Source organism: Oncorhynchus nerka, linkage group LG21 (genome assembly GCF_034236695.1).
Source record: "Oncorhynchus nerka isolate Pitt River linkage group LG21, Oner_Uvic_2.0, whole genome shotgun sequence".
NCBI classification, from domain to species: domain Eukaryota; kingdom Metazoa; phylum Chordata; class Actinopteri; order Salmoniformes; family Salmonidae; genus Oncorhynchus; species Oncorhynchus nerka.
The window spans coordinates 13403117-13414656 of NC_088416.1; the positions used below are offsets into that span (position 1 = coordinate 13403117).

The 11540-nt window shown below is 42.9% G+C and overlaps 1 protein-coding gene and 1 long non-coding RNA gene across 3 annotated transcripts; both read left to right on the top strand.

The window, feature by feature from the left end:
* Positions 1–490: 490 nt before the first annotated feature.
* Positions 491–2416, top strand: LOC135563546 (uncharacterized). 2 transcript variants are annotated; one of them, XR_010460367.1, is made up of 6 exons: positions 491–1228; positions 1316–1492; positions 1583–1813; positions 1900–1941; positions 2010–2183; positions 2262–2416. It is a non-coding gene; the product is annotated as an uncharacterized LOC135563546 (long non-coding RNA). The 2 variants fall into 2 exon arrangements; XR_010460366.1 differs by having other exon boundaries at positions 1900–2183.
* A 36-nt stretch (positions 2417–2452) lies between these two features.
* Positions 2453–4158, top strand: LOC135563541 (putative nuclease HARBI1). Its single transcript, XM_065006337.1, has 3 exons — positions 2453–2943; positions 3223–3334; positions 3429–4158. The coding sequence occupies exons 1-3, from the start codon at positions 2875–2877 to the stop codon at positions 3797–3799; spliced, it is 552 nt and encodes a 183-aa protein (XP_064862409.1). The 5' UTR covers positions 2453–2874; the 3' UTR covers positions 3800–4158.
* Positions 4159–11540: the final 7382 nt, after the last annotated feature.

An 11540-nucleotide genomic window follows, 5' to 3' on the forward strand; every position in this document is an offset into this window, starting at 1 on the left:
CAGATGACTCAGATGACCAATATGTATTTTAGTTGGGGACAGCACTGGAACATGATTCTGGGGCTCCCGAGTGGCACAGCAGACACGGCATCTCAGTGCTTGAGGTGTCACTACAAACACCCTGGTTCAAATCCAGGCTGTATCACAACCGGCCTTGATTGGGAGTCCCATAGGGTGGCGCAAAACTGGCCCAGCGTCAGCAGTCATTGTAAATAAGAATTTGTTCTTAACTGACTTGCTCACCTACATTTAATTAAATAACAAACCATTTTTTTACAAATCAGTCAAGGCACCAACTTTGAGAAGGGTTTAAAAGAAAAGTTTCAAACCAATTAATGAATGTAATTGAATCTAGGTATGTCTTGCCTTTAATGTAAGGGCATTATTTTTTGGGGGAATATTATACAATGACTTATCAACAGCTCTAATAATACCCCCACAGGAAATCCACATGGGCAATTCTAGAATATACTATATATCCTAGACACCGGGGGCCTGTTGCACAAAAGTAGAATTAAGACATCCGGGATAAATGACTCAGCTGAGCTCAATGAAGCCAAAACATGTGCGTCCAGGCTTAATTGGTTGCACAAAGACCAAGCCAGGATGAGCAGACACGGATTCATTAAGCCAGGTGAAACCAATCCTGGATAGGTGCGCGCTCACGGCTCACTCAAATAGACCCCCCACAGATCACAGATTAACTGATTTACCATGGCAACTAGAGCCGCGTACTTTTCCCCGTCGGAAGCACAAATCCTCATGGAGGCATACGAGGAGGTAAAAGATATAATTAAGAAGAAAGGCAACACCGCCACAGTGATAAAGCAAAGAGAAAAAGCGTGGCAAAGTATTGCAGACCGCCTGAATGCGTAAGTAGTGCACAATTACACACTCACCGCTCCGCTGAAACATCACAATTACAATTCAAATATTTAATTCACATCTCCAAAAATGCAGTTGTACTGTAATTATGAAACGGTTAAATTTTTAATTGAAATGCACTGCAGATATGAGTGAAATTGTGTAAAGTAACTCCATCACACTGTATAAAGCTATGATAAAAAAAAAAATATTTTTACTGAAAACAAGACAAAAATACCAAGTAATTTTTTGCAGTGTGACTCCATTAAATGTGTGTGTGTGTGTGTGTGTAGATTAAACATGAACGGGCCAAAACGGACATGGCAGCAGGTCAAAATCAAATACAAGAACATTCTGCAGAATGGTATGGTCCCTGACTAATATTTAACAAAGCACAAGCATCTATTGTACCCAGAAGGTGCCTGCTCACACATTGTCTGTACTGTTTTAGCAGTGAAAAAGAATACCCACAGACAAGGCACGGGTGGTGGGTCACCAAAGGCTGACCTTACCCCAGCAGAGGACATGGCCTTGGAGCTAAATAAAGGCAGGCCCGTCTTAGAGGGGATCCCTGGGGGGAAAGAGACGAGCATAGGTTCCTCCCAAGATGCCACCCGCTTCATTCAAGGTATGTCCTTCCATCTCTACATGGGATACAACCACATTCATATTGAATCAATTTGGACTGTCTGACTTTGGTTTACCTATTGCCTTGCAGTGCCTGGCAGCACTGTGTTCCTGTTAGAGCCACCAGCACAAGCACCAGACGATGCTGATCCAGTGAGTACTCCATCAAAGGCATACTGTAGGCCTGGCATGTCTTGTCTACTAGCTTCAATATGAATCCGATTAAATGTGATAGGGTGAAGGCCCCAGTGCAGCAGCAACAGCACATGATTGAGACGATGATGAGGAGGAGACCATCTCTCTGGATTCCAGAAGGCATGAGGTATCATGTTAAGACTGTGAAAGTACTATTTGCTCTACAATGGTGAGGAGTCCTCATCAAAATCAAAAATTGAATTTCTTTTACAGGACCCAGATGCTATACAGTGGGAAAACCAGCCTGGCAACATAGTGCGTATTAATAAAAGGACACCACATCCTGCCAAATTCCAGCTGCGCTAATTGTATTGTGTTCACAGAGCTCACAAGCTATCAGAAAGTTGTATGGCAACCACCTCCGGCGCCAAATAGAACTGGCAGACATAGACATTCAGTACAAGAAGAAAAAGATGGAAAATCTTGCACTGGAGTCCGAAATAAAAAAGAGGACAATTAGGAAACTGGACCTTGAAATAAAAAAACTTGAGAGGGAGGTGAGATATGCCTTCAATGTACACTGTATGCTAACTGTAACACAAATGTATTAATCATTATTTTTCTTTCCTCCCCAGCTCCAAGAAGATGACACAGCTCAAAATAAAAATTAGGTATATTCTCGTAAAGTCAAGTGAGCCATGACATATGAGCTCTTATTGTGAGCACACAGGACGGTGGCATCTTTCTAAGGTTGTTTTTATTTTCCCAGCAATCAGTACAACCAAGTCATCGTTATAAGGCATCGCCCTCTTTGCCCACCCCCAGCACCAGGTGTGGCCACTAGCCTATATGAAGGCCCAAAATTGTGTGTTCCTTTCTGCTCTGACAATGGCATGCCCATTCGTGCGAGATGTGGTGGATGAAGAAGCACTTGTGCTGAGGAGAGCCTTCAGGCGAGAAAAGGTCTTCAGGGACCGGTTGGACCCACTGGCCTTCCCTGATGACCATCTATATGAAAGATACAGGTTTTCTGCAATGGCATCAGGTATCTATGCAGACTACTGGGTCCCAGGATTAAGCACCGCACTGCACGGAGCCATGCACTGAGTGTGGAGCAAATGGTTTGTGTGGCCTTGCGCTTTTTGCTAGTGGAGCCTTCCTGTACTCAGTGGGGGATGCAGAACAGCTGAACAAGGCCACAATTTGCCGCAATAAGGAGTGTGTGTCTGGCTATCAAAGCATTAGCAGATGTCTTCATCTCCTTCCCTGGCCACAGAAGACTCTGTGACATCAAAGAGGAGTTCTATAGGATTGCAGGTAAGAGGATCTACAAATTACAGGACAACTGTTAACACATAGTAGGATACTCATTACTTTATGTGACAGGTTTCCCCAATGTCATTGGTGCAGTGGACTGCACACACATAGGATAAAAGCCCCTCAGGTGCCCATGAGGCCGATTTTGTGAATAGGAAATCCTTTCACAGCATTAATGTTCAGGTGAACATAACTTTTTGATATTGTCCATTGACGAACACTCTGCATTGCCAGTGATGTGCATTGATTGGTGTAATATTCCTCATCTTATGATTTCAGATGGTCTGCAATGCTGACTGTGTGATCAGCAATGTTGTGGCAAAATGGCCTGGCTCAGTCCATGACTCCAGAATCTTTCGGGCCTCTGAAATCTATCAGTGCCTATCACAAGGTAAGCCACACAACCCCTATTTATAACCATCATGGCTGTGTCAAGAATATCACTGTGTTTATGAGGTAGTAATGATGAGATTTTGTGTTGACAGGTGAATTCTCTGGTGTGTTGCTGGGAGACAGGGGGTATGGCTGCCAGCCTTTTCTCCTGACACCTTTCACAGACCCCCAGGAAGCACAGCAGGCCTACAACCATGCCCATGCCAGGACCAGGGCCAGAGTTGAAATGACCTTTGGCCTCCTGAAGGCACGCTTTCACTGCCTTCACAAATTAAGGGTCAGCCCTGTTAGGGCATGTGATATTACTGTGGCTTGTGCTGTCCTCCACAATGTGGCCTGCCTGAGGAAGGAGAGGGCCCCCAGAGTGCCACCAGCCATGGACTGGGACAATCCGGCAATCTTCCCTGATGACGACAGTGGTCGGCTGCTGAGGGACCAATATGTGTTTAATTATTTTAGTTAGTATGTGTGCTTTCAATTTTGGTTAAATATGTCCTGCGGTGGCAGAGGAATTTGGGTTTTTTTTGGTTCGTTTTTGACGAATTTGGCCTCTTATGATGTTTGTGCGGTATACTGTGTGTAATACAAGGCTGCAGGGAGGCTACTGCATCCATTCATTTGTCTGTTCAGTTGATGTGTATGGATTTGTCCTGCATTTATTTTAGTGTGCAGACATGCAGGGTGTGTTATATACAGACCTTTGAATGTGTATGTATCATTTTGTATAATATGCTTGGATTCTGTGCTTTCCATCTTGTAGAGTCACTGACTTCAGTTTCGAAAGGAGCTGATGGTTTACCTGCTTTGTTTTGTCCTTATTCAATAAAGAACATAATGTTACACATTGTGTTTTTATATTCATATGGAATGTGTATTTGTTTATATGACAGAGTACTAGGGCCACACTGAAGAAAAAGGATAAAGTCATAAATTTATGAGGCTGGTTCTTTCTGCAGAAAAGCTACATATTGTTTTTACAGTTTTGATACTTATGACAATGTGATACTTAATATTCTGGCACATCAGCATGTCTTTGTTTATGAAACCATACTGAAGTACAATTTCACGAAATGCCCCACATCTGTCATTTTAACAACTGTCCTCCTTTAAAACAACTGGTTACAATATTATGACTTGTGTTTTTTCCCTCTGTGGCCCTAATATTCTATCATTTTATATATAGCCTTATAGTCTATGGGAAACTGTAAATTATCTAATGATAGCAACATCTAAAAATCATTTTTTATCCAAAATCATTGAAATTAATGATCACAAACGTTTAAATAATAACAGTGGGTCTAGTTATATGTGATAACAATGTATAGTGAGCAGTGAAATAACTATTGGTTTCCATTTGTGGTGACTGCTGACTGACATTAGGGATGAGATTAAATAGATCCTGGAATTTAGCCTGGTCTGGAGCAGGCTAGCGCCACAGAATAAATCTCCATGGTAATTTATACCATAACATATCCTCCTGCCCCCTATCCATCTTTAGTGCAACCGGATTACGGATCAATTGAGCCAGGATCACCAAGATATCCTGGCTTAATCCCTTATCCTAGTTTTGTGCAACAGGCCCCGGGTTAAACTATCATTATGACCTCATGCATGGCCAGTCCTTGTATTCATACATACTGTAGTGAATTCTGGGGGTAACACTGAGCTGAACTCAAACCTGGGTCCAGCAACTGTCAAATCAACACCTTATAACTGTTACGCCAAGATGTCTGAACTTCTTGACGAGGTCGCTAGGTGTTGTGTTACGGTTTCTACAATATCCTTCTCTATGAATTTGAGAGTGGTTACACTTCTCCTTCCCCCATCCTCAGCTGTTTACCAAACCAGGTCTCTGGGCAGCCATTTTGTTGCTGTTTAAAAAACCCAAACAACCCAGCAATCTGCAGTTGAAACAATAACAAATCTGTCATTCCACCACTGTTTTGGATAATGACCAACCATGATATCAACATTATAGTTTTAACCATGTTGAGACGATACAGTGTTGATTTACATTGTTTCTAAACATTATAGTAAAACAACAGTTGAACTAAGCTCATTAGGCATGTGTTATATTCTTAAAGAATCAATATTATAAATAAATTATTTAAAAGTCACAATATGGATGTAGCAATTGCAGATTTCCGCTTTAACACCAAACATCAGTTCAACAACTGCAGAGTTTGTGCCTCTGTATTTAAGACAGTACTTACTAGTGTTCATCAGGGAATGGTTTCTCAAAACCATTTTATGGCTAAGTTCACCGTTAGAACCATTGGATGCCTTACAATGCGTTTGGGAAACCGGGCCCAGGTATCCAGGTTCCTCCTCTTCTTCCTTTTTCGATGTAACAGTCATCTCCTCTTCCACTCCATAAACTGCATCCTCCTCTTCTTTTACTGTAACATCCTCCTCCTCTTTCAATCTGAACGCGTCTTCCTCTTCTTTCTTTCGCTAATGCTAACTTAACCAACCAGTAACGGCCTCACCCTCTACTTCTTGTTTTACTGTGATATCCTCTTCTTTAGCAGAAGGAGAGTAGCTTAGTGACCGCATGGTCAGGGATGTTAGCTAGGCTAATGCTAACGTAACCCGCCCGCTAGCTGACAAATAACAACAACACCGTAAACATGAAATTAAATCGGATAACTAACTAGACGACAGAAGGGGGGTTAAAACGCAGTGGCCAAAGTGTCTAAAGAACTTTATTGGTTCAGCTATTTTGTCTAGCAAGCTAACGAGGTGTCTGACTAACTGTTTCTGCTGTTGAAAGAAACGTTCCGTCCACTAGATTATACCTCACACTAGCAGCATGGCCTTAAAGTCGCACACCGGCATCTGCTGACTGGAGTGGGTAACGCAGTTGAGTAAAATGTTTATTTTATTTTCGGACAAAAAGTTAAAGGGTAGGAATCAGGGACGTCACTAAAAGTAAAATATTAATTAGCCCCCCCCTAAATAAATCAATATCAGTCAATACATTTTTTCTGTGATTTATTTTTTTCGTCAACCATTCCATCGAATCTTAAACTTCCTAGGCTGCTGCTGCACTTGTGACTGTTCGACTTTCTTCAGCAAAGATGGCGGACAGAAATACTAGGAGAGGCAAATGTAAGGGATTATAAGGTCATAACGAATCATGCAGAAACATGTACAGTTAACAGGAATGTTAGTTAATGTAGAGACAAACAATTCTTTTTTTAATCATAAAGTTAATTTACGAAAATCGCGATTCAACAAGCTAGCTGACTAGCTAACATTAGCCAGCTAGCTGACTAGCTAACATTAGCCAGCTAGGAGACTAGCTAACATTAGCCAGCTAGCATTATGGGTGTTGTGACATGAGTTTAAAATGGAACTTCTGGCAAACCAGCAAACCAGGCTGTCCTTTTGTGAAACAGTGGATATATAGAATCTAGCTAGCTGAAGAATTTACTGAAAATTTAATGTACAATTGAGTAAGCTTGCCTTGCTGATATTTGCCATGCAGATAGATGAAATAACGTAGCTAACTATGTTCTAGTTTATTGTGCAGTTTATTATTTAAAATACCTGTATGCCTATGGATGTGTAGCTAGCTATCTAGCCGATCTGTGTATGGACCCAAACGTTTGGTATACATATTAGTTCAGAACCTAGCTATGAACCTCAGCTATCATAGCCAGTTGTATCAACTTCAAAACAGCCTGAATATCATGTTGTACCAAGGATGCAAGTCGTATATACATGAGGTGGTGAGAAAGGTGTTAAAGACAGAAAGGGAAAGAGGTAAGGCAGTGTAACAGTATAACTTTAGTCCGTCCCCTCGCCCATACCCGGGTGCGAACCAGGGACCCTCTGCACACATCAACAACAGTCACCCACGAAGCATCGTTACCCATCGCTCCAAAAAAGCCAAGGCCCTTGCAGGGCAAGGGGAACCACTACTTCAAGGTCTCAGAGCAAGTGACGTCACCGATTGAAACGCTACTTAACGCGCACCACCGTTAACTAGCTAGCCGTTTCACATCCGTTACACTAGCACATGATTAATGAATCACAGTGCTACCTAAATATTCTCTCATAGTCCCCGCGATATGCAACTGTTCAGGGAAGTCAGGAACCAATACACGCAGTCAGTCAGGAAAGCAAAGGCCAGCTTCTTCAGGCAGAAATTTGCATCCTGTAGCTCTAACTCCAAAAAGTTCTGGGACACTGAAGTCCATGGAGAACAAGAGCACCTCCTCCCAGCTGCCCACTGCACTGAGGCTAGGTAACACGGTCACCACCGATAAATCCATGATTATCGAAAACTTCAACAAGCATTTCTCAACAGCTGGCCATGCCTTCCTCCTGACTACTCCAACCTCGGCCAACAGCTCCCCCCCCCCCCCGCAGCTACTCGCCCAAGCCTCTCCAGGTTCTCCTTTACCCAAATCCAGATAGCAGATGTTCTGAAAGAGCTGCAAAACCTGGACCCGTACAAATCAGCTGGGCTTGACAATCTGGACCCTCTATTTCTGAAACTATCCGCCGCCATTGTCGCAACCCCTATTACCAGCCTGTTCAACCTCACTTTCATATCGTCTTGGATCCCTAAGGATTGGAAAGCTGCCGCAGTCATCCCCCTCTTCAAAGGGGGAGACACCCTGGACCCAAACTGTTACAGACCTATATCCATCCTGCCCTGCCTATCTAAGGTCTTCGAAAGCCAAGTCAACAAACAGGTCACTGACCATCTTGAATCCCACCGTACCTTCTCCGCTGTGCAATCTGGTTTCCGAGCCGGTCACGGGTGCACCTCTGCCACGCTCAAGGTACTAAACGATATCATAACCGCCATCGATAAAAGACAGTACTGTGCAGCCGTCTTCATTGACCTTGCCAAGGCTTTCGACTCTGTCAATCACCATATTCTTATCGGCAGACTCAGTAGCCTCGGTTTTTCTGATGACTGCCTTGCCTGGTTCACCAACTACTTTGCAGACAGAGTTCAGTGTGTCAAATCGGAGGGCATGCTGTCCGGTCCTCTGGCAGTCTCTATGGGGGTGCCACAGGGTTCAATTCTCGGGCCGACTCTTTTCTCTGTATATATCAATGATGTTGCTCTTGCTGCTGGCGATTCCCTGATCCACCTCTACGCAGACGACACCATTCTGTATACTTCCGGCCCGTCCTTGGACACTGTGCTATCTAACCTCCAAACGAGCTTCAATGCCATACAACACTCCTTCCGTGGCCTCCAACTGCTCTTAAACGCTAGTAAAACCAAATGCATGCTTTTCAACCGTTCACTGCCCGCACCCGCATGCCCGACTAGCATTACCACCCTGGATGGTTCCGACCTAGAATATGTGGACATCTATACGTACCTAGGTGTCTGGCTAGACTGTAAACTCTCCTTCCAGACTCATATCAAACATCTCCAATCTAAAATCAAATCTAGAGTCGGCTTTCTATTCCGCAACAAAGCCTCCTTCATTCACGCCGCCAAACTTACCCTAGTAAAACTGACTATCCTACCGATCCTCGACTTCGGCAATGTCATCTACAAAATAGCTTCCAATACTCTACTCAGCAAACTGGATGCAGTTTATCACAGTGCCATCCGTTTTGTTACTAAAGCACCTTATACCACCCACCACTGCGACCTGTATGCTCTAGTCGGCTGGCCCTCGCTACATATTCGTCGCCAGGCCCACTGGCTCCAGGTCATCTACAAATCCATGCTAGGTAAAGCCTTATCTCAGTTCACTGGTCACGATGGCAACATCCACCCGTAGCACGCGCTCCAGCAGGTGTATCTCACTGATCATCCCTAAAGCCAACACCTCATTTGGCCGCCTTTCGTTCCAGTTCTCTGCTGCCTGTGACTGGAACGAATTGCAAAAATCGCTGAAGTTGGAGACTTATCTCCCTCACCAACTTCAAACATCTGCTATCTGAGCAGCTAACTGATCGCTGCAGCTGTACATAGTCTATCGGTAAATAGCCCACCCAATTTTACCTACCTCATCCCCATACTGTTTTTATTTATGAACTTTTCTGCTCTTTTGCACACCAATATCTCTACCTGTACATGACCATCTGATCATTTATCACTCCAGTGTTAATCTGCAAAATTGTAATTATTCGTCTACCTCCTCATGCCTTTGGCACACAATGTATATAGACTCTCTTTTTTTCTACTGTGTTATTGACTTGTTAATTGTTTACTCCATGTGTAACTCTGTGTTGTCTGTTCACACTGCTATGCTTTATCTTGACCAGGTCGCAGTTGCAAATGAGAACTTGTTCTCAACTAGCCTACCTGGTTAAATAAAGGTGAAATAAAAATTAAAAATAAATCACAATTACATAATAATGTCTCTAGTCGGCCCAAAGGTTATCTTAAAAGCAGGTGATGTGGCGATGATGGGACTGGAGGTTGGCTTCCTCTCTCACATCAAAACATATCTGCAGACTAGAGACATATGGAGAGATAAACATGCTCTAAGTCTTGTGTTTTTATTTTATTTTATTCTAACATTGTTAGTCATCAATCAGGAGGTGAAATGCAAAACTGACCTTGGATCATTAACTCTGGGACTACTGCATCTCTATCTGTATTTCAATGTAAAGCATCTCTTTAATAATACTTCCTGTATAATATAAACTGACCTTGGATCATTAACTCTGGGACTACTGCATCTCTATCTGTATTTCAATGTAAAACACATCTTTAATAATACTTCCTGTTGTCCTGACCAAGTGACCTCTCACCTCTGATCATGCTGTGCCCTCTATGTAGCCAGTTCAGATAGAGGAGGGGTTCACCGACACAGCTGATATAACCTAGAAGATTTAGGGAGAAGGGGAGAGAGGGATGAAGTGAAGGAGAGAGACTGTTATTGAGAAAATAAGGTTGTTAAAGCGACAGTGTTCAACAGGAATCTGTGTGTGGCCTCACCTGGTGTCCACACCACACTAAGTGGCTGCAGAGTACTTTTATACTGAAAAACATGAACGGACACACGAGGACAAACAATATAGCTTAGTTATAGAAATAATTAAGTGTCTTAGTATTCTCCACGGTTAGCCCTCTTGCCTATTCTTTGAAGGTGGAAGGAGCCACAGTTATACATCTGAACCTGCTTACTGCACAACACAATCCATCAATCAGATTGATACATGAGTGTGTAGGTGTGGGTTATAGGGTGTCTAATTGTTCTACATTTTTTCAATATTTGTGATTTAAAATAGCCTGTTTTGTTTTTGCACAGACATCACACCCTTACCTAAACAGCACCCTCACACGAGAAGTAGAAATCAAAGGTAGAAATACTGTGAATTGAATAACTGCAGTTGACATAGCTAAGTAAATGGAACAATACTTTTACTGCAATGTGAATGGCTCTTAAAAGAGCTTTTGGTTGTGCATAGTCTAGTCTATGGTGTTGCCAGGGAACAGCATCCTCTTTGAAGAAGTAGGAGGTGAAGATCTCCAGCACACGATTGCCTCTCTTGCTGTGTTGTTGGACCCCATCCTTGAAACATTCTGCAGAGCAGCAGACTTCTCCTCTGGCACACGGCGGCGAGCTGTAGATCCCCTCCTGGCCCTCGTGTTCATCCTCATGAAGTTACGCAGGACACAGGTAGCCTTCACACACCTGAATTGCTCCAGGAGGCAGTCCCAGATGACCCTGGTCACCCAACTGTGCAGCGCCCTACACGTTAACTGTAGGCAATCGTTTAGAAGGAATCTCCAGTTACAAGTTATCTGTAGGAATATGGAAGACAATGTAATTATTAGACTGTTACTGTTAAGGGAATTTTTATCAATGATGACTAATTATGTATACATTTCAATCAGGACTGACTAATCAGAATACTATTATGTTACTGTATATGTACTAATCCGAATACTATTATGTTACTGTATATGTACTAATCAGAATACTATTCTGTATGTGTATGAGTTTTCTTTCTTGATCCCAGTACTGAATATAATGTGTGTGAATGTGGTCAAGAGTTTAGAACAATGACTGTTTGTCCCTTGGTAGAAATGAATTAACTATATCTCCAGACTGACTAGAATGCTTATCTACACTGGCTGACCTTGGCTCTAGGCGAGGAGGGAAGGCTTGAGAACTATAGAGCCTTTCTACCAGTGTCAAGAAGAGACGGAACATTTAGAAAACGCTGACGCCATTTTCAGTTTATAACCTGTGGTAAAATGTGTAAGG

Excerpts from the sequence above, each read along its gene's own strand:
- LOC135563541 (XM_065006337.1), top strand. The coding sequence starts at position 2,875 with ATGTCTTCATCTCCTTCCCTGGCCACAGAAGACTCTGTGACATCAAAG. Across the intron at positions 2,944-3,222 it reads GGAGTTCTATAGGATTGCAG|ATGGTCTGCAATGCTGACTG; the intron begins GTAAGAGGATCT and ends TTATGATTTCAG. Across the intron at positions 3,335-3,428 it reads CTATCAGTGCCTATCACAAG|GTGAATTCTCTGGTGTGTTG; the intron begins GTAAGCCACACA and ends TTGTGTTGACAG.